General features: G+C 44.2%; 1 protein-coding gene across 2 annotated transcripts in view; it reads left to right on the forward strand.

Annotated features, from left to right (window-relative positions):
• Positions 1-22,787, forward strand: part of COA8 (cytochrome c oxidase assembly factor 8) — a 34,499-nt gene that overhangs the window by 2,128 nt on the left and 9,584 nt on the right. For both annotated transcript variants that reach the window (XM_070593381.1, XM_070593380.1), the window contains exons 2-3: positions 14,054-14,251; positions 14,970-15,033. In XM_070593381.1, coding sequence (XP_070449482.1) covers positions 14,054-14,251; positions 14,970-15,033 — 262 coding nt within the window. The remainder of the gene's footprint in view (positions 1-14,053; positions 14,252-14,969; positions 15,034-22,787) is intronic.

The following is a 22,787-nucleotide window of genomic DNA, read 5'->3' on the forward strand; positions in this document are numbered from 1 at the left end:
AAGTTATATGTATGCTGTGGTTCCTATATCCAGAGGATAATAAATTGAAAGTGTTCTATTAATTTTTGGATCAAAAAGAACAAAGAAACAGGCCCTCAGCATGGAGAGGTAATGTTTACAAATAACAAATAATGGAACTACTGGTGTCATCTTTTGCTTACATTTTCATTAAGGAGAATGGTCTGCAAACCCCCAAGTGTAGATCCAGGATAAACATCAGAAGGAGGAAGTTGAAATTCAAGATAAATGAGAAACTGGTGAGAGGTCTAGTCATAGCATTGTAAAGTTAATATGGATATTTCTAGTATTGAAAAGGCTTTCCATAAATAGTTGGGAAAAAAATTAAAGCTGGGGTAGGAGGGCCTTAAAAACCATGTGGTTTAACTCCATTATCATAAAGATGAGGAAATTGGGACCCAGAGAAGTAAAGTGACTTGCTTGGTATTACACAACAGGGTCGGGACTAAAACCGAGGTCTTTCCACTCTTAGTCCAGTGTTCTAACATTTCCAAATGGTTTTTCTTCATCTAGTGAAATGAGAATTACATTGATTTTATTTTTTTGTTACTTATGGGAAATTTAAAACATGTACAGGGATAGAGGAATATAAAGAATTGCTATTGTGGGGACCTGAAATTGGCCACCCCAAGATATGTCTCTTTGGCATCAGGGTTATTTGAGGCTGATTGCTTTTGATAAACTGGGACAGGGAAGGAGGCTCTGAGGAATGGAACTTGCTCTTTGTTAGGACGTTTACATTTGTAAGGTAAATCTCTATCTGTAAAGGTGCCTCCCTCTCTGTACCAGGAAGAAGAAAGGAGATCACCTTCTCTCTAGAAACTCTTCATCAATACCAAAGGCAAGGACTTAAATCTGCATTTTATTGTGCTTCTCTGGTAACCTCCTGTAACTGACTTCCCTCCCCCTCCCAACTTTGGCATTTCTTTAAGGATTAAGCATCTTTCCTTAGGCTAGGAACTGATTGCTGCGCTCGCCTGTGACTGCCCAGCTCCAGATGATAGACTTGCCTCCTGCTACACCCACCCAGATAGCAGACCCACTGCCTGCTGTGTCCATCAAGCGCTGTGCTGACAGGGCAATCTTGTGACTATTGTGGGAGGGACATTTCAATCACATGTGAAACACCCTGTTTGGGGGTGTATAACCACTATGTGCACCCCACTTCTTCGGTGCCCTTTCTTCCTTTGGGAAGAAAGGCCCCGGGCCATGGTTCCTCATAAAGCTTTGTTTAATTTTCTCTTGCTGTTCTGTCTCATGTGAATTTAATTTGTTCTCCTGCCAGACGAAACCACATTTGGGAAGAGGAAATGTCTTCCTCCCCTACACTATGCATCCAATACCATACTTCTACCGTTATCCACTCATGGCTCTTTATTTCAGCTTTACCCCCATCCACTCCCTCTTCCCACATAATCCTGTGGCAAATATCAGACATTGTATTTCATTTGTAAATATCTCATTATGTATCTTTAAAAGATAGGGACTTTAAAAAAAATATATATATATAAACATAATACCAAGGTTATGCTTACAAATATTATAACAGTTCCTTAATACCAGCAAAGGTCCAGTGTTCAAATTTCTTTGATTGTCTTAGAAATGGCATAAATGTTTTCTTTTACAATTTGCTTGCGTCGGGATCCAAATAAGGTCTACACATTGCGATTGATTGATATTCTGTTAGTTCTCTGTTAATCCATAGATTTTGACTCCATCTTCTGTTTTTTAAAGCAGTTATTTGTTGGGCTTGGGGGAAGGATGTGTCCCTTAGAATTTCCCATAATCTGGATTTTGCTGATTGCATTCCCATGGTGTAATTTAACATGTTCCTCTGACCTGTGTGTTTCCTGTAAATTGACAGCTGCAGTCTAGAACCTTGACCACATTCAGATTTTACTTTTTTGTTTTTAGAGAAGACTACTTCATTGGTGGTGTGTTCTCCCATCAGAATTGATTGATTTTCTGATGTTAAACCAACCTTGAACTCCTGGTATAAACCCAGTGTGGTCCTGATGTACCGGTCATTTTCTGTACAGCTGAATTTGATGTGCTGATTTATCTAGCATCCGTCTAGAATGGGAGGCTAGGAACGCCACCCGTCTAGGAGGTAAAGGTTTTCAGTTCCCGTCTCAGAAGAGTTGGGACTGTAGATCATGAAACACCCGCAGGTTCCCTTCATCATCGCCTGTTTGTTTCCCCAGTGGTTGGCAGTGAAGCCTTAACTCAGAAGCTTTGTGTAGCATGTGGGCACTTCCAGGAAGGAGGGCGCTAGGGAAAGGTCTCCAGCTTCAAATCCTGACTGCTGGAAGGAGAAGCCCCAGGGTGGGAGTGTGCTGGGAGAGCTCAGGAGCCTGCTGTAAAGCAGAAGGGCTGGAGAGCCAGGCTGGGCTTGCAGAGCGGGACAGGGAGAAGCCTGGTGTGGGGCTGCCCAGCCTCGCAGTTTACAGTTAGAGAGAAAAAACTGGAAGATCAGCTCCCCCGACACAGTGATGAAAACTCAGTCTGACAAGTAAGAAAATGCACGGTCCTCCCCCTGTGAAGAAGGAAGAAGTGTCAGGCTGCTTTCTCGCAGAACTGTTAGGTTCTCGCCTGCCTTCCCCCCTGTACTGCCCCGCGCATCCCTGCCACTCCGGGCTTAAGACCCTAAATTACGGTAATTATTCCGACCTCAGGGATTTTTCCTTTTACAAAAGGGCTTTTTCCTCCTCCAAGTCCCTTCTCGGCCTCTCTTTTAAATAGCAGTTCTTGGGTAAACAAAGAATCTGTGTTTATAGGGGAGAGCAGAGGAACTACTGCCACAATTGAAGAGGAAATCTCTCAAATTATGATGGAAAACTGAGGATGATTGAAAGAGTTGGTTCACAAAGTTCACCTGTAAAGCTGTTGTTATAAGCAATAACTAAGAGATAAATCTGGAAAAGTAACTGAGCACCCTGGCGCCTCTCTGAGCTTGTTTTGTTATGTGTGGGTAGCTTGAAAAAGCCATAATTGTTGGGATGGCTCCTTTTACATTTCCTGGTAGGGGCCCTGTGAGAAGAAAAGGCCGGGTACAGTTCTGGAAGGTGATGAAACAGGTAAACATGCACAGTTAGGGTGGAACCTGCGCTTTCATCCCCTTGCTGCTGGCAGAGCTGACATCTCTGAGGGCAGTTCTGCAGCCTCCTTAGTCTTCTTGGAGAAGGGGAAGGAGCCCCCACCTTGCGACGAAAGTCCACAGGGGTGGCGCGGGCTGGTTCTGGCTCTGTCTCTACTTACTGGGTCCCTTTGTGTGAATCACCTTCAGTTTCTAAGAATACCTAACTATGAAAGATGCAAAGGCTGTAGGGGAGAAGTCCAGAAGTATTTGCAGAAAAGTAGGGTTTTGGGGGCTGGCCCCGTGGCCAAGTGGTTGAGTTCATGTGCTCCGCTGCGGCTGCCCAGGGTGTTGCCAGTTCGAATCCTGGGCATGGATATGACACCGCTCATCAAGCCATGCTGAGGTGGCGTCCCATGTGCCGCAACTAGAAGGACCCACAACTGAAAAAAGTACACAACTATGTACCGGGGGCTTTGGGGAGAAAAAGGAAAAAAATAAAATCTTTAAAAAAAAAAAAGAAAAGTAGGGTTTTTTTAAAGACCTTTTTCCAAATTAAAAGGAAAATGTGGTGATCGTAATCGTTCTTAGAATGTTGGATACAATGTTAAAGATCTATATATTACAATCCTGCTGTTACTTTCTAAAAAGGATTCTTAAGTCAGTCTACCATCAAATGAGTATATTTTGACCCCAATGATGAGTAGGGAGTTTTAGGTCTTAAGTAGCAGATCAGAATGTCTTTCTGCCCACAGGGCCCTGTGGCTTTCACACAGCAAGGATGAATTCAGTCCCTTCTGTGTGGACTTGCTGGCCCTTCATTTGGAACTTTCCACTTGGGCTGTGCTTCTTATGACCCAACTTTGTTTTCCAGTGACACTGAGAGAGACACTCTTTAGAAGTACTAGACAAAAGTAAACATGATCAAATACAAAGATATTTGAATCTACAAGAAGAAGTGAATGCAGAATGAAATAGTCATACTGAACTAGTCAGCGTGGTGCAGTATTCCAGGGTGGGTTGTGAACTGTGTCATCTGCGACCTGCAGCAGCAGTGGCCACGCAGAGGTGATAGCTGTATCTCTCCCTCTCCCTCCCGTCCCTCTCCAGCAGCTGGTCAGCCTGGCTTCCCACTTCCTCTGCAACCCTGACCTGTCCCCCTGCACCAATGCCTCCCTGTTCTCCCACCATGCGTATATCATGCTCCAGAACACTCAGCGTGGTTCTGCGTCTCTGAGTATACAGCGTTTGAGAGTTTACGGGAAAACCTAGATAATCATCAAGAACTAGCAGTTATGTAAAGAACACTCTTGAGGTCGTGACTTCTGGCCCCAGTATACCTCCTGAGCATTCTGATGCTACTTCGTGAATAATTGCTCTATCTGGTTAAATGTCTCTCTGCCAAATCATTCATAGAAATCAAGCTTTCTGAAGATGAAGGGGATTTTTTTGCGTAAGCATAGAGAAAGTGAACCGGAAAGTTTTGGGTTTTTTTTTTTTTTTAAAGATTTTATTTTTCCTTTTCCCCAAAGCCCCCCAGTACATAGTTGTATATTCTAGTTATAGGTCCTTCTCGTCGTGTGTGGGATGCCACCTCAGCATGGCCTGACTAGCAGCGCCATGTCTGTGCCCAGGATCCAAACAGGCAAAACCCTGGGCCCTCGAAGCAGAGCGCGCGAACTTAACCACTTGGCCACGGGGCTGGCCCCAAACAGGAAAGATTTTTAAGAACTGGGAAGAACATTCCTCCAAGTGCTTGTTACCACCAGAGAATGGACAGACAGATGCAGTCCGTGCTCTCGTGGACTCACAGTGGGAGAAACAGAGGTGAGCAAGTGCTGTGAAGGGCCTCACCCTCACCAGGAGGCTCAGGAAGCTCCTGGAGACATGCCATTAAACCTGAGGCCTGTGAAGGGCAAGTGAGAGAGGAATTCAGAGAGAACATAAGCAGAGTTCCTGAGGAAGGGCATGTTATTAAAGGAAGTTCTGCTGGGTGGAGGAGGAAGGGAGGAAGGCGTGATCCAGCCAAGCGGGGCCAGCCTGCCAGACCACAGTGAGAATTTTATTTTTTTATTTTATCATTTTGGTGAGGAAAATCGGCGCTGAGCTAACATCTGTTGTCAATCTTCCTCTTTTTGCTTGAAGGAAGATTGTTGCTGAGCTGACTTCTGTGGCAGTCTTTCACATTTTGTGTGTGGAATTTGTGGGATTTTGTGTGTGGGACACCACCACAGCATGGCTTGATGAGTGGTCTGTAGGTCTGTGCCTGGGATCTGAACCCTTGAACCCTGGGCCGCCAGAGCAGATCACGTGAACTTAACCACTACACCCGCAGACTGGCCCCTACTGTGAGGATTTTAGACTTTATCCTGAGGGTAATGAGTAATCACTGAAGGGTTTTTTTGTTTTTGCTTTTTCTCCCCAAATACCCCCAGTACATAGTTGTGTATTTTAGTTGCGGGTCCTTCTAGTTGTGGCATGTGGGATGCTGCCTCAGCATGGCCTGATGAGCGGTGCCATGTCTGCACCCAGGGCCTGAACCGGCAAACCCCTGGGCCGTCGGAGTGGAGTGCAAGAATTTAACCACTCGGCCACAGGGCCAGCCCCTCACTGGAGGTTTGTTATTTATTTATTTATTTTTGTTTTGTTTTGTTGGTTTTTTTTTTTTTAAAGATTTTATTTTTCCTTTTTCTCACAAAGCCCCCCAAGTACATAGTTGTGTATTTTTAGTGGTGGGTCCTTCTAGTTGTGGCATGTGGGACGCCGCCTCAGCATGGCTTGATGAGCAGTGCTATGTCCGCGCCCATGATCCGAACTGGTGAAACCCTGGGCTGCCACAGCAGAGCACGCAAACTTAACCACTCCGCCCCAGGGCCGGCCCCCTCACTGAAGGTTGTTAAGGTTCGATTGGTTAGATTGGGTGTTTGGGAGAGATTGCTTTGGCTGCAGTCTGGAGAATTGGTGGGTGTGGTGACAGAGTAAACGGTGGGGGGGACCGCAGTCTGGAGGCAGTTGGAGCTTCTTAGACCAGCTCATCACAGAATTGTAATGGAGGTGTGGGGGATCAGAATTGGTCACCCCAAGATGTGTCTCTTTGGCATGAGGATTATTTGGGGCTGGTTACTTTTAAGGAACTGTAGACAGGGGAGAAGCTCTGAAAACCAAGTAGAAGGTATGCTTTGTAAGAGACATTTACATTTGTAAGGGAAATCTCCATTTGTAAAGATATCATCTTCTCTCCCTCTGTGTACCAGGAAGAGGGGGATGACCTTATCTCTAGAAACTCTTATCAGTGCAGAAGGCAAGGACTTAAATCTGCATAGTAACCTTACTCTTGTTTACTATGCTTTTCTGGTAATCTACCATAACTGACTCTCCCCAACCCCAACACCCTCCTTTGTTTTTAGCTAAAAATAGTATTTAAGGTGGCAACCTCAGCCACTTTGGCGAGTTGCTCAGTTTTCCTGAGTGACTCCCATGTATACATGTTATAGAGCTTTGTTTGATTTTCTCCTGTTATTCTCTTTCACATCAATTTAATTTGTAGCCCAGCCAGAAGGACCTAGAGTGGGTAGAGGAATTATTTTCCTCTCCTACGGGGAAGAGAAGTAGAGCTGTCTGCTGCCCTACTGTAAACCTCTGGGCAGCCATTGCAGCGGCAGCCATTGCAGCAGCAGCCATCGCAAGAAATCGGGTGCAGCTGTTTGAATCCTTAAACGCCCTGGTATTGTTACTGGCACATTGGGTTCTTGTTGTCCCCCAGGATAGAAATCAAGAGAGACAGCAAACAGAAGTAGAAAAGTAGCAGTTTATTAGCTTGTGCACGGGGAAGGCACAAGGGAGTGGGTGCAGAAAGGAAAGGGGCAGGTGACTGGCTTGACAGGGAATGGGATTGTGGGGCTTTCATCAGGCAAAGGTTGGGGAGGAGGGCCTTGTCATGGCATGGAGAGGTGGGGTTGTGCTTGCGCCTGCACTGTCATGTAGCATGCTGTTACATCATTAGCACGCTGGCTCTCCACCCCTGGGTGTGATTTTTAGTATGCTAATGGGGCTAGGGTCGCCTTTAGACAACTCCTGGGTCCTAGGGCACATGCGTAAGCCTGGGAAAGTCCCCGAAACTGCGGATTGTGGATCTTGGTGGTCTCTGTCCGATTCTCTTAGCTTGCAGATTGGTTAAGAGCCTTATCTTGTTAGGCCAGGGGCCTTTCAGATGGCCCTGTCTCATTAGGCTGGTTCCTGTCTGTATGAGGGTACCAGAGTTAAGTGTTGCTTGGGGCTGGGGCAGAACCCAGGCCAGAATTCTGCAAAACTTATTCCTTCAGCTACAGAGAAGAAGCTTTCTTGCAAGATAGTGTCTGCCTTCTTTGTCAATGCAAGTAATCTATCTATAGATAAGAAAGAGTGATATTTGTTGATGAGCCAATACTGAGGGCTAGCCCTGAGGTGTTATCTTCCCCAGGGAGGACGGCGCTGTGGAGAAGCTTGGTTTACATCATAGTTAGATACCGTTTCAGAACAAAGGTGTTCTGAGCATACGTCAAACATGACAAGAATACAATTTTTTTTCCCAAAGTCACAAGAATATGTTTTGCTGCAGTTTAGCACTTACAAAGCAGGTCAACTTGACCTTGATTCTCTGGGAAGAAAAGCTCATCTTCAAAGAAGTCCTGGTATTGGTGTCAGAGAAAGGAGGACATTCGTCCTTGTCCTTAAAGAGCGTACTCTTCGCTTTGGGGAAATGTTTGAAGCAGATGTACAGTGCGTGTTCAGTGGGCCGTCAGTCAGGCTGCTCTGGGAAAAACGAGTTTTAGGCAGAATCACATCTAAACCAGAATGGCTCCCCATATACCTCGATATGTGAAAACTTATTATTTTCTTTCTTTTTCTTTTTTTAGTAATATTTATTACGGAATATTTGAAGCATAACAAAAGTAGAGAGCAGTGAACTACCATGTACTGATTACCCAGATTAAAAAAAATCAACTAATGGCCACACTTCCTTAATTTGTTGTTTTGTTTTTTTTTAAACTTTTTAAAAAAATTTTTTTTTCAGATGTACATCATATTTCAAATCCTGTGTACATTACATCATGTTCACCACTCGAACACTGATTATAGTGCATCCCCTCACATGTGAGCCTAATCACGCCTTTTGCCCTCCCCCCTCCCCCCGAAAACTTATTATTTTCGACCCCCTTTAACTTTTATCAGCGATAGGCTCTTGCATCTTCTGTAGCTGTGAGAAAAATTCATCTGTGTAAAGATATTTACAGCAATCATGAAATAAGCTAACATGAAACGGGTAGAAAGTTTCAATTCCAGAAGCTTCATCCTCCAGAAATCTGAAGATGATAAAAACGTAAAAGAAAGTATCAGAAGCAGGAGAACCTGCTCGTATTCATTGCTCGTAAAATGAGGCTAATGGACAGAGTTCTCATGGCAAAAACTGCATACAGTGAGTTTTAGAAATGTTTTCTTAAAAAAATTTTTCCTTACTATTTTTCTAATACACACAAATTTATATTTGCTTGCTTCCAGAAGCCATTAACTATAGGAAACATAAGTAAACTTGTTTTATTATGTTGATAATTTTGGATGTTCTCTTAAGTTTCATCTATTTCCTCCTAAATATCTTTAGGAAAATTAAAACATTTTTAGGCACTTAAATGAATAGTGTAAGTTTTAGCTCTCTAAAGAATACTGAAGGGTAGCAGAATAAACCTTAAAAATGTGTTAAGTGAAGGAAGCAAGTCACAAAAGTACATATATTGTGTGATTCCATTTACCCGAAATGTCCAGAATAAGCAAATCCACAGAGACAGAAAGTAGAATGGTGGTTGCCAGGGACTGGGGGAGGGAGAGACTGCTAATGGGCACAGGCTTTCTTTTTGGGGTGGTAAAAATGTTCTGGAATTAGTGGTAATGGCTTCACAGCTCTGTGAACATGAATTGTATACTTTAAGGGGGTTGATTTTATAGTATGTGAATTATATCTCACTGAAGCAGTTTGTGGGAATGAATTGGCTATGTGGAATTTACAAGGAAAGATGTCATATTTTATTATTGTTTGTAAAGAGTGTGCTCTGGATCCTTATATCAGTAAAGTTATAATCATAAACATCCCCCACCCGTATTAAACATTCGCCAGCACACCACTGCCCAGGGGCGACTCCAGCAGGTGCCTCACCACTGTCTTCATGCTTTCTCCGTGTTCCTCTGTCTCTGAAACCCTCTCATCCACCCTCAACTGCAGCAGAGAATGGCTGCCATCCTCTGCCCCAACAGAGCACTCACATCCCCCCAGAGCAGGCCTGGGGGACCCCTCACATTCCCCCGGGGCCTCCTTCAGCATCTTAGGCTCCACTATTGCTCTGTAAATGTTGGTTGACTTTTAAGGAGCTTTCCACTTCATGATAATAATTGTCACCAAATCTTTAACTCATTACTATACAGCTGCTTTTCAGTGGTTGAGAATTTTTTTTTTCTCACTCAAATTCTATAACTTCTTTTACCTAATCTAAGAGTCTTTAACAATTTGAATTTTTTAAAAGATACGTTTCTAGAAACATTTTGAATGTCTGAGGAAATCATATGTGCTTTTCAGCTTTTCTTGCTCATTTACTTATTCTAGACTCAAAATAATTTTCTAAATGGTAATCATTCTAGGGGTCGGCCCAGTGGTGCAGTGGTTAAGATCACACGTTCTGCTTTTGTGGCCTGGGGTTTGCCAGTTCAGATCCCAGGTGTGGACCTATGCACTGCTCATCAAGCCATGCTGTGGCAGGCATCCCTCATATAGAGTAGAGAAAGATGGGCATGGAGGTTAGCTCAGAGCCAGTCTTCCACAGCAAAAAGAGGAGGATTGGCAGCAGATGTTAGCTCAGGGCTAATCGTCCTCAAAAAAAAATAAATAAATAAATGATAAGCATTCTAATGCTGAGCTAAACATACCACAGATTTTTAACAATATATCCCAACTGCCAGTGTTGTCCTGTAGGAAGAGCTGTAATATTATAACTCAGAAACTGTTCTCAGGTGTAGGGAAGAAGCTTTTTGCATGAGTGGATGTTCCACATATTTTATAACCTATCTTGACCGGCTGAATTCAAACGAGTCATTGCAGAGCTGATGGAACCTCCCAAAATGTTCTCTGTGGTCTCCGAACTGTCGTGCTAAGTAGCCGCACTGAGCTCTGTAACCCACTCCCTGCTGCTATCCTTGTCATGTTCTAAATTCTTACTATTTTTAGAATGCTTGGGAATTTAGAAGGTTTAGGAAGATCATAGCATCCAAGCAAAGGAGAATATGGGAATGCTGATGGATGGTTCTGCATTTAGCAGTCTCCTTATTGCCAAGTTCCTGGCATGCGTGGTTTTGGTGGTGGTGATTAGTGGTGGCCATCAAAGGGAAAACAAACAAGCTGTGTCTCCTGAACAGTGACTTGGTTCCCTTCTCAGTCTGCACTTGGTCTTTAGCTTCGTTGTCAAGGCTTGAGTCCAGGGACCTAAATGACCGCCAGACCTGCACTGGGGACAGGAAGGCTGAGGATTATATGTGGAGCCGAGCAAATCAACTCTTCTGCTGGGCCTCTCCTCTCTTGCCATGCTGCTGGTGCCAGGTGAGCCACTGCAAAACGCACAGCTTCACCTGGTGAGCCACATTGGATCTGTAAAATTATTAATTATTCTATTTTTTCAAATTAAATCATCAGTAAGCAGCCAAGTAGACAAGAGCTGTTTTACCTTAAAATTCGCAAACCCTGCATCTCTGTTTTCAGTTCCTTCGATGTTGCAGCTTGTAGTGGTGATAGTGAAGTCCTGAAATGTCCTGAATGCAGTGCCTTCTATATGCAAAGCATTTGTTAATTCTGTTCAATCTAGTATTGTTTTGGTCCATGTAAGTTTTCCATTCTTTTAGTTGGCTTTATTGAGGTGTAATTTATATACGGTAAAACAAACACACCCATTTTAAGTATATGTTTGATGAGTTTTGACAAATGTATAAACCTTTCAGTCACCACCCCAATAAGATGTAGAACATTGCTCCAGTCCCCTCCACCCCTCACCCCAGGCAACCACTGATCTGATGACTTTTTCTGGAATGTCACACAAGTGGAATCACGTGGTAGGTCCTCTTTGGTGCCTGGCTCTTTCACTATGTATATTGTTTTGAGATCCATGCATGTTGCTTATATCAGTGGCTCCTTTCTGTTGCTGAGTAATTTTTGCTTGTTTATGGAGGGATTGGTTCTGGGAAGCACTCTGTCGTTCTTGGAGGTGGAAGTCAGTTCTGTAGAGCTTGTTTTTTTTGTTGTTTTTTTTTTGCTGAGGAAGATTCACCCTGTGCTAACATCTGTGCCAGTCTTCCTCTATTTTGTATGTGAGTCACTGCCACAGCCTGGCTGGTGAGTGGTGTAGGTCTGTGCCCAGGATCTGAACCTATCAACCTGGGCATGCCAAACTTAACCACTGTGCACAGGGCCAGCTCCAGAGCTTGCTTTTTAAAAAATAAGGTCTAGGGGCTGGCCCTGTGGCTGAGTGGTTAAGTTCACACACTCTGCTTCGGCAGCCCAAGGTTTTGCCAGTTCAAATCTTGGGTGCAGACATGGCACCGGTCATCAAGCCATGCTGAGGCAGCGTCCCACATGTCACAGCTGGAAGGATCCACAACTAGAAATACACAACTATGTACTGGGGGACTTTGGGGAGAAAAATGAGAAATAAAATCTTTTAGAAAAATGAATAAATAGATAAGATCTAAGAGATTTCCAAACTGAATAGTATTTTCCCCCCATGAATTTTGGTTACATTGATCTTTTAACAGACAAATGGAAAGCTAGTCTTTTGATTACTCAGCTGATCTTTTTATTTTAATATCAAATTTATTGAAGTCCAATTTAATTACAGTAAAATTCACTCCTGACGTATGTGTATATCACAATTCAAGATATAGAACATTTTCATCACCGTGGAAAATTCTTTTGTAGTCAACCCCTTCCTGCCTCCCAACACTTGTCTTTCCCAGAATATTATATAAATAGATAATTCAGTATGTCACCTCTTGAGTGTGGCTTCTTCACCAAGCATAATGCATTTGAGATTCATCCGTATTGCCTGTAGACCTCTCTTGTTGATTAGTATTCATTGGATGGATGCACCATACTTTGTTCATTCACCAGTGGACAGACATTTGGACTGTTTCTAGATTTTGGCAGTTATAAATAAAACCACTTTACATAGTTACATACAGGTTTTTGTGTGAACATGTGAACATCTGTATTCATTCTCTTGGATAAATAAACTAGGAGTGAGTTTGCTGGTACATTAACTGTATGTTTAATTTTATAGTGGACTGCCAACCTTTTTTCCAAAGTGGCTGTGCCATTTTGTGTTCCCACCAGCAATGTATAAGAGCTCGATTGTTTTATTTTATTTTATTTTTTTGAGAAAGATTAGCCCTGAGCTAACTACTGCCAATCGTCCTCTTCTTGCTGAGGAAGACTGGCCCTGAGCTAACATCCATGCCCATCTTTCTCTGCTTTATATGTGGGACGCCTACCACAGCATGGCTTTTTGCCAAGTGGTGCCATGTCCACACCCGGGATCCGAACTGGCTAACCCCGGGCCGCCGAGAAGTGGAATGTGCACACTTAACTGCTGTGCCACTGGGCCGGCCCCAAAGCTCGATTGTTTTATATCCTTGACAGTACTGGTATTGTTAGATATTTTTGTTTTGTTTTTTTAGCCATATTAATACGTATGTAGTGGTATCTCATTGTGATCTTTTTGTTGTTGTTTTTTTAGGAAGATTAGCCCTGAGCTAACTGCTGGCAATCCTCCTCCTTTTGCTGAGGAAGACTGGCTCTGAGCTAACATCCGTGCCCATCCTCCTCCACCTTATATGTGGGACACCTACCACAGCATGGCTTGCCAAGCGGTGCCATGTCTGCACCCGGGATCCGAACCGGTGAACCCCGGGCCACCAAAGTGGAGCATGCGCACTTAACTGCTGCGCCACTGGGCCAGCCCATCATTGTGATTATGATTTGCATTTCCCCAATGACTAATGCTGTTGAGCATGTTTTTATGTGCTTATTTTCCATCGATGTGTCTTCTTTGAAGAACTTTAATTTAGATATTTTGCCCATTTTTAATTAGATGTTTTCTTGTTATTAAGTTTTGAGAAATCTTTAGTCTGGAAACAGCTCCTTTTCCAGATTTGCATATATTTTCTCCCAGACTGTGGCTTGTTTTTCATTGTTTTCGATAGTGTCTTTAAGAGAGCAGAAGATTTTAAGTTCGGTGAAGTGCAGTTCGTCTATTTTGTTTTGTGGATTGTGCTGTTGCTGTTGTAGCAAAGAAATTGTTGCCTAATCTAAGGTGGTAAAATTTTCTACCATGTTTTAGAAGTTTTATAGTTTTAGATTCTATATTTAGGTCTTTGCTCCATTTTGAGTTAATTTTTGTATATGGTGCAAAGTGCAGGTTGAGCTTCTTTTTTGCCTTAGGATGTTGCATTATTCCAGCACCATTGTTGAACGTGTTCGGTATAGTGTTAATGTTAATAATATTCATTATAGTTCTTTTAATTTGGATATTCCCTGGCACATAATCTTAAAAAGAGAAAGTTAGGCGGCCAGCCCGGTGGCGCAGCGGTTAAGTGCACACATTCTGCTTCTGCGGCCTGGGGTTCGCCAGTTCAGATCCCAGGTGCAGACATACACGCTGCTTGTCGAGCCATGCTGTGGCAGACATCCCACATATAAAGTAGAGGAAGGTGGGCACGGATGTTAGCTGAGGGCTAATCTTCCTCAAAAAAAATTTTTTTTTAATTTAAAAAAATCATTTAAAAATTAAAGAAAGAGGAAGTTAATGAAGGACTTTAATAAATCTGGACTGTTCATTTTATAATACCAGAGATTCTTTATGTTGTATGTTAACTCCATGCTTTTTGTTAAAGGTCTCAAGATTCTGTCCTCCAAGAAAATCTTGCTATGATTGGATAGGACCCCCAGATAAATGTTCAAACCTTCGACCTGTTCACTTTTACATCCCCGAAAATGAATCACCACTGGAACAAAAGCTCAGAGAATTAAGACAAGAAACACAAGAATGGAACCAACAGTTCTGGGCAAACCAGAATTTGACTTTTCGTAAGGTAAGTTTAGGTTTCAGGTCAGAATGAGAAATAATACAGTTGGCCACTTGGGGGAGCTAAATCTTCAGTATTTGCTTTGCCTTTCAGTGATTTGGTGGTCTCAGTCCTGCCCTCCCTTGCCTCTCTTTCCTCATACGGATACATTATCAAGTACATTTATATGGATGCAATTTTTAAACCAATATGTAACTATACGTAAGAATGTCAGTCATTCATGGAATCACAGCTCTTTAGACTTCAGGGAGGTAGGAGTAGCAGAGCCAGAGCTAGGACTGCATGTTTAGTGTGTGTGTGTGTGTTTATAAAAATAGGGGTTTCTGTGATGTGCTGCCATTCTTCCTGAGAATTCAGAATTCTTAACAACATACTCATAAATGAGCTACATGAGAAAGAAGTATGAATATTCTAATCCAGAAGAAAAATATTTAAGCTTTATGTGTTTACCCATTTGGGCAAGCTAAGTCAAACGGAGTGCATTTTTCTTGTTCTGTGGATTTATAAACAAAGAGTCCCTCCCAAAGTTTATTAAACATCTCGTTTTCAAATCCTATTTCAAGCATGAAACTTTTAACCAAAATCAGATGGTTTAAAACATGCTTTGAGATGGGTCGTTTCTCAGGAAATCCACATCCAGACTTCAGAACACTGCGAGCTGTGTCGTAGCCAAGGAAAAATGGAAAGACAGAGCAAAGGAGTTCTGATAGTTGTCTTCTTTTAGGAAAAAGAAGAATTTATTCACTCAAGACTAAAAGCTAAAGGCCTGGGACTGAGAGCTGAATCAGGTTAGTTCATTGGTTCTTTTTCTGCTAACGTTTTTGTTTAAGTAACTACATGAGAAGAAAAAAGAAAGGATGTTGAACAAAGTAGAGAAAGTTCAGGAGGCAAGTCACACCTGTTTGGGCAGGCTCCCTGGGGGCATGCTCAGTGGGACGTACGGCTGTCCTCTTGCTGCTCCTCCTCCTCTGTTTGAGTGAGATCAGCTCTCTTGTGATTTCAGGTCATTCTGATTGATGACCTCCCACTGACCTTTGGAGTTATATCGCAAGGTCCCATGGCTTCTCCAGCTTCTCTGTCTCTCATACCAGCTCCTTGTCTGGATTCCTGATCTCAGTCCATGCTTTCACTGGCTCACCTGAGCAGTATTTATCCTTGAAGCCTCTCTCCCTCACCCCTTCATCTCTCCTCCAGGTTTACCTCTTAAACATTTCTCTTTTTTTTTTTTTGAGGAAGATTAACCCTGAACTAACTGCTGCCAATCCTCCTCTTTTTGCTGAGGAAGACTCGCCCTGAGCTAACATCCATGCCCATCTTCCGTTCTACTTTATACATGGGATGCCTACCACAGCATGGCTTTTGGCAAGTGGTGCCATGTCCATACCTGGGATCCCAACTGGCGAACCCCGGGCCGCTGAGAAGCAGAACGTGCGCATTTAACCACTGCGCCACCAGGCTGGCCCCTTAAACATTTCTTAATGTTTTAACTACTAAATGTTCTTAACATTTTAACTAAAAGTAACACTTTTGCTACTTCCTATCCTTTAAACATTGTTTTAGTTCAGGCCCTTGTTAAATTCTCTGCCTAACTTCTTAATTGGTTCCTTGGCTTCCAATCGTTAAATCAGGGGGCTTGGGGGCCGCAAACTTTTTCTGTAAAGGACTAGATAGTAAATAGTTTAGTCTTTGTGGGCCATGTGGGTCTCTGTTGCAACTATTTAACTCTGCTCTTGTAGTGTGAAAGCAGCCATGGATAATACATAGACAAATGGGCATGAATGTGTCCCAATAAAACTTTATTTACAGAAACAGATGGTGGGCCAGATTTGTCCTGCAGGCTGTAGTCTGTCAACTCCTGCTTTATATCCGATCTTTGTAGTTTAGCCAGACTGTTCTACTCAAACTGCAAATCTGATAGTTGCCATTCAGCTTAGGTTCCTGGACTCCCCTTGACTACCGAATGACAGCTGCACTCCTCCATCTGGATGGCAGGCTGCCCAGCCCATGCCTAGCTCACCTCTTTCACATCTTGTCCCCCATCCCTTGCACTTGATGGGCCGGGGGAGCCAGGCTGTGTTCAGTTCCCTCTGCCTACTGTGCTGTCCTTTCTTTTTGGATGGGAAGTCTAGTGCTTAAAATAACCTTTCTTTTCTCTTGGTGTTGATATAAGGCCTGAATAACATTTCATACTGTATGTTAAAAGATGTCTGCTATCAAGACATTATTCTGATGGAAAATCCAAAGCTGTTGACCCTAAAAATCGTGTCTGTCATTGGGCTAGAGCGCCTGCTCATCCTTAGCGTGGCCTGGATATATTTAGAATAAAGGGCTGGGGAAGATGCAGTAACCCAGATGCCAGGCCCTCATTGTTTGCTGTCAGCTGCACGGGCCCCGTCAAGATGGGGTCTCAGATGGCAGGAGCGAAGGGGAAAGGGTGCTACCTCCCAACAGTCAGCATAGAAGAACAGCTCATAGTTCCGGGTCCTGATGCTATGCTGGGTGCTAATGCTAAGTCCTTGCCTGTATTATCTGCTTTATTTCCCACAATGACCCAGTGAAGTGCAGGTACTGTTGCTTTTACCATTTTACAGATAAAAAACTTGGGAACAAATTATTTAACCAAAATTACACAGTGAGAAAGTAGAGGGGCTGAGGTTCTGACCTAGAAAGTTGGGTTCCGAGGATCCGCCTGGCCTCGCCTCCCACAGTGGCTCTCAGCCCACTGCGCGGTGCTATCCTGGCTGTGCCGGGCCCAGGCCTCTGGCTGTGTGGACCACTCAACGCTGCGCCTGCCGGGAGGACGCCAGCCCGGGTCCCGTCGCGCCAGCTCGCTGCCTGCCGCGCAAGTGCTTGGGAGGCCAACCGCTGTCGTAACAGACGGGAGAGGTGGTTTTGAGTCTTATTACTAATATCACAGAGTTCCTGTTGCTGACATTACCAAGAATGGAAAGGCTGGCCTTAAATCAGGTATGAGGACAGGATACGAAAAGGGAGGTGCCTACTCTGTCAGCTGTTTAAACAGCTACCAGGCTGCAGTGACGGAAGTGGGGGCTGGTAACAGGCTGTCACCTCAGTGGGCCAGGACACACATCTCATACAGAGGTGGCTAACGCAAGTAGAGGGGTCCTACAGAACTGAGGGAAGACAAGGCTTGTTTAGTAAATGATATTGGGGAAACTATTTACTTTTGGCCCAAAAGAACAAATTTAGATTCATGCCCCTTATAATACAAATATATTCTAATGGGTGAAAAAATTAGTTATTAAATATCAATTGTTTATGGATTAAAACGTTAAATATGTAGCTCCTAGAAAGTAGAATTACATAGACAATCTAACAGCGTAAAACTGACTCTCCATTGTCTGGAAGAATGACGATTCCCTAAGCTTGACAATGAAAATAGATTCAAGAACATGAAAACTGACAAGAGCTGTATCAGTTAAGAGTCCCTCTGATCCAGCCTTTTGTAAGGGAGAGTTTGCTGAGGGGCACAGAGGTGGCTCAGACCCAGGGCCAGGTGGAGCCGGGCCCAGACATGGCCTGCACTCAGATGCTGGCACCAGAGGGAACCCAGGACATGCTCTCTGCTCTCATTTAAACTCCACTCTACCCCACTGCTGCAGCCTTCTCTCGGTGTAAACGGGTTTTCTCAACCTCTCAGTTTGTACCTCCCAAGTTCAAGAAAGTAGCCTTCCGGAGGCTCTCCCCAGGTAGGTCGGCCAGTGGGGAGGTGCCCCAGGCTTGGCAGAGGCCGAGGGTGGGGATTGTGTTGAATAAGCCTGGCTCATTCATGTCAAATGAGCCTGGCTATTGCCATGGCAACGAGGGGTGGAGGAGGCAGTGCAAGGACGCTGCCCAGCAAACCAGAGGGGCAGGCAGACAAAGGGGTCTGCATCCGGGAAGCAAGTGAAACATGAACAGCAGATTGGGGGATGTTTGCAGCACACATGACAGGCAGTCTGGACTTTATGAAAAGGCTTAATAAATTTGTAGAAATAACAAAACACCTAAGACGAATAACATGAGTAAAGAAGAAGATTGCTCAAACTCTGAATTTTACAGTGTGTATTAAAACAGCAAGCAGGCATCTTCTTATGCTTAGTGAATTCACGGGGGATGTTTTCTGTGTTTGGACCCAACGCTGTTGGAGTTACATTGACAGTATGCTGCTCGTAGATGGTGAGGGCAGTAGAAAATGCCCAGCCCCGTTTCCAGAAGGAGTCAGTTGCATGCAATGCACATATGCCAAGAACCAGGGAAATTATGACCACGGAATATCCGAGAATTCATTCTAGAGGAAAACATGAGAAGAGTTAGCTTTGTGTCCTTGTAGCATTATCTTTCATTCCCCCAAAAATGGGAAGTATCTAAATATCCAGTAATCGCAGATTAGATAAGGCTGTGGTGGCCCACCCACACAGTGGATGTTCACTGGAATATTCTGCAACAATGTAGAAAAAGTATTGAGTTAATTTCAAGTGCAAAAAGCAGAATACCATGATTTCAGCTCTGCCTGTCCTCAAATTAAATCTCCTTTGTAAGCCAGGCAGTACTGTGGGAGGATTCTTGTCTCCAATTTCTTTTATTGCTAAAGTGTTTATGCAGTGGAAGACAAAGTATGCCATCAAAATGGATTTGCTTTAGGACAGCTGGTATTTATGAAACACCCACTCGGTTTTTAGTAAGTGTGTAATGAATTAGATGATTCTGCCTTTCTTTATTTAGTTTTCCTAAAGTTCAATAGCACGTTGCAGTGTTGACAGGTGTGGAATAGGAATTACTTAGCAGACATTTATGGTGCTTCTGCTTTATGTTGAGCATCGGCCTGGGGGTGTTTGGGCAAGACACCAAACTAGACCAACTGCTGAAGGTGGCACCCCGACCTGTCCTTAGAACCCTGGGCTTCCACTCTTCCACTGGCAGTGGTAACAAGCAGGTGCTTCTGTGCCAGGCCCCATCCCAGCCGCTGCACTGGCTAGAATTCGGTTCCTCTCAAAGCACCTCTCATGAGGTGTGCTGTTGGGATCCACAGTCTAGAGATGGGAGAAGCCACAGTCCGCCGCACAGCCAGTGAGGGACAGAGCTCCATCCACGTGGAGCCGCTCTCACTGCTGCTGCTGGGAGGACACTTCCCACCTCTTCAGCTCCTCACGCCTGTTGAAAGGCCAGAACAAGATGTGCCAGGAAGCTGACTGGAGGGTGCACACACGCCTCTCCCTCAGGGACTGGCCGGAAACCCTGCTTTTTCCTCAAAAGTCGCTGATGCTCCTGAGCTGGCGTGGTCGCTCCTGATTCCTAAAGCCCGGTCTCTGTTCCTTGGCCCCCTCACGACACTATGGCCCTGCCCGCCCCCTTCTTCGTTTGCTCTGTGTTCAGCCACATCTGCACATCTCCAGACCCTTCATTTCTGTTGCCTGTGCTGGTCCCTGGCCTGTGATGATTTTCTCTCCTTTCTCTGCCCTACGGGATCCTATTCATCCTTCAAGACCCAGCTTAAATGTCACCTTCTCTGGGAGCCTTTGGCTTCCCTCCCCTCCTCGGGCAGCTAGTTGTTCCCTCCCTTGCCCCACTTAACATCCATCCATTTGTTGATGAAGTATTTATGAAACACCTGCCACATACCAGACGAGGCAGTGGGACTAGTGGTGGCCGTGCCTTGCGGAGCTGACATTCTAACGTGGAGCAGGAATGTAACAGGCAGACAAGTAAGCTCAGTAAATACACACTGCACTCTTGGAGTGTGTTGAAGAAAAAAAAGCAGGGAAGTGAGAAGGAGGTGAGCATTTTTATTTAAAGATTGGCACCTGAGCTAACAACTGTTGCCAGCCTTTTTTTTTTTCCTGCTTTTTTCCCCAAATTCCCCTAGTACACAGTTGTATATTTTTAGTTGTGGGTACTTCTAGCTGTGGCATGTGGGAGGCTGCCTCACCGTGGCCTGACAAGCGGTGCCATGTCTGTGTCCAGGATCCGAACCAGCAAAACCCTGGGCCGCCAAAGCGAAGCGTGAGACCTTAACCATACTCGGCCTCGGGGCCGGCCCCAGAGGTGAGCATTTTAACAGGGCCCTCAGAGAAGGCCTCTGAGGAGGAGGCAGCTGGGGGGAGATTTGGGAGAGAATCTTCTGGATAAGGGAACAGCTTGCAGATAGAGGTTTTGAGGAGCAGCAGGAGGCTGGGTCAGAGGAGCAAGGACACGTGGAATAAACTGCTGTTTCCTCAAGCAGTGGGAGTCCAGGTGATGTGGCAGGCCCTTGGTCAAGTGCTGGAAGAGATGTGGTCCTTGTGTGAGGAGAGAGCCATGCCTGTGCCATGCCATCTGAGTGTTTGCCTGTATGTTGTGTGAGTAAAGGGCCACTTTCCCTCCTGTTTCTGTGGAAACATGCCTTTGGGCTACCTTCTCAGCTTTGTCTCCCCAAAATCCTGATGGGGTTTGGAGCATCAGAATCTGCTATGCAGCCAAAAAACATGGCCTCTGCATGGAGACTCATCTCGGGGGGCTGGCGTGGGGCAAGTGGACCAAACTGCGAGGAGGGGGAGCCCGAGCACGGGCCTCTGCATGGGGCTCCCCTGAAAGTGCAGGAAGCCCTGGATGTCGTGCCTGGGCTCCTCTAGAGATGGTGGTGTCTGTTTACGGCTTGGGGCTACTCAGCCAGAGTGCCCTCCCAGTGTGGTCTTGTTCCCTCGCCCCTGAGCCATTTCTGGGCTCCTGAGACTGGCCCCTGGGTTGCTTTGCAGCCCCACTTCAGAGGAGCTCTGCTGCCCCCATGGCAGGTGTGGTTGCTGTCCTGTGTGGCCTTTTCCAGTCTTTGGAGAGTAGAGGAGCCCTGAGAGTGGGCGCCACAATTGGCATCTCCCCCTGCATGGGGGGCACCCCGGTGGTGGCCAGGTCAGTCCCTGTGTGCCACCATTCCACACCAACACCTAATGTGTTAACTTGGTTCGTGTGTGCTCACTGACTCAGAGATGGAGTGGTTAGGCTGGTATCTACCCAGGATGCATTCAAAGTAGGAAACATTTCATTTCCTTTATACTAGTACCTCACAGCTCTTCATTAGAAACTTCAGCTGTTGAGGTATACGTGATAAGACGCATCACACGTTCTGTACGTTGATAGATATATGCCTTCATATATATCAGTTGTGAAGAAAATGAGTTAACGCCATAACCATTAGGGTCTAATGATAGAGGAAGATGCTTTTTTCATCCTTAAGTCCTCTTTCTTTATTGAGATAATTAACATATGATAAAATTTACACTTTTAAAGTGTACAATTCAGTGGTTTTTAGTATTCACAAGATTGTGCAACCATCACCACTATCTAATTCCAAAACATTTTCATCACCCCAAAACCACCACACCCATTGCCGGTTACTCCTCCCACCAGCTGCTGATCTACTTTCTGTCTCTAGGATTTCCCTATTCTGGACGTTTCCAGATAAATGGAATCATACAATATGTGGTCTTCTGTGTTGGCCTTCTTTCTCTTCAGTGTGTATTTTCGAGGTTCATCCATGTTGTAGTATGTTTCAGTGTTTCAAAGATTGTTTTTTATGGCTGAATAACATTCAGTGGTAGGGATACACCACATTTTATTTATCCATCAGTTGATGGACATTTGAGTTGTTTCCGCTTTTTGGCTCTTACGAGTAATGCTGCTGTGCACAATCGTGTATATACCTACAAGTGAAATCGCAGGGTCTTGTGTTAACTCTTGGTTTAACTTTTTGAGGAACTTTCAGGCTGTTTTCCAAAGTGGCTGTACATTGAACAGTCCTACTAGCAGTGTATGAGGGTTCCAATTTCTCCACATCCTCTTCAATACGTGTTATTGTCTGTCTTTTTGATTATAGTCATCCCAGTAGGTGTGAAATGATATCTTATTATCTTTTTAACTTGAATTTCCCTAATGGCTGATGATGTTGAGTATCTTCTCATGTTCCCATTGGCCATTTTTATAGCTTTTTTGGAGAAAAAGCTATTCAAATCCTTTGTCCATTTTTAAATTGGGATCACAGTTTGTTTGTTTTTTGGGGGCATAAATGGATCAGAGTTTATTGAATGACCAGGCAGACAAACCAGCCAGTCAGCTCATTTTTACGTTGTTCACCTTCCCACCCAACATCGGAAAGCATTGGTTTTCTATCAATATGTGAAAATGATTTCATTGCTCCATTTCTTCCTCTTTATTGCCGTAGGCTCTGCACTGTTGCACCAACAGAAGACAAATTCTTGACCTGAGCTCGTTCCCCTTTCTGCCTAATTTCTTTTATCATACACTTATGTTAATAATTTATGTGAACAGAGTTATTTATTATATTACACTTGCCCTAATTCTGCTACGTAGATACTTAAGGAATGCACTTACATTGGGATTTTGGTCAACTAAAATTCATAATGATTGGGTTCTCTTTTTATTGTTGAGTTGTGAGACTTCTCTACATATTCTGGATATTAGACCAAAATTAGATAGATGATTTGCAAATAGTTGTTCCCATTCTCTAGATTGTCTCTTCACTTTACTTTTTTTCTTCCCCCCTGAGGAA

This window comes from Equus przewalskii, chromosome 25 (genome assembly GCF_037783145.1).
Source record: "Equus przewalskii isolate Varuska chromosome 25, EquPr2, whole genome shotgun sequence".
Lineage (NCBI taxonomy): Eukaryota > Metazoa > Chordata > Mammalia > Perissodactyla > Equidae > Equus > Equus przewalskii.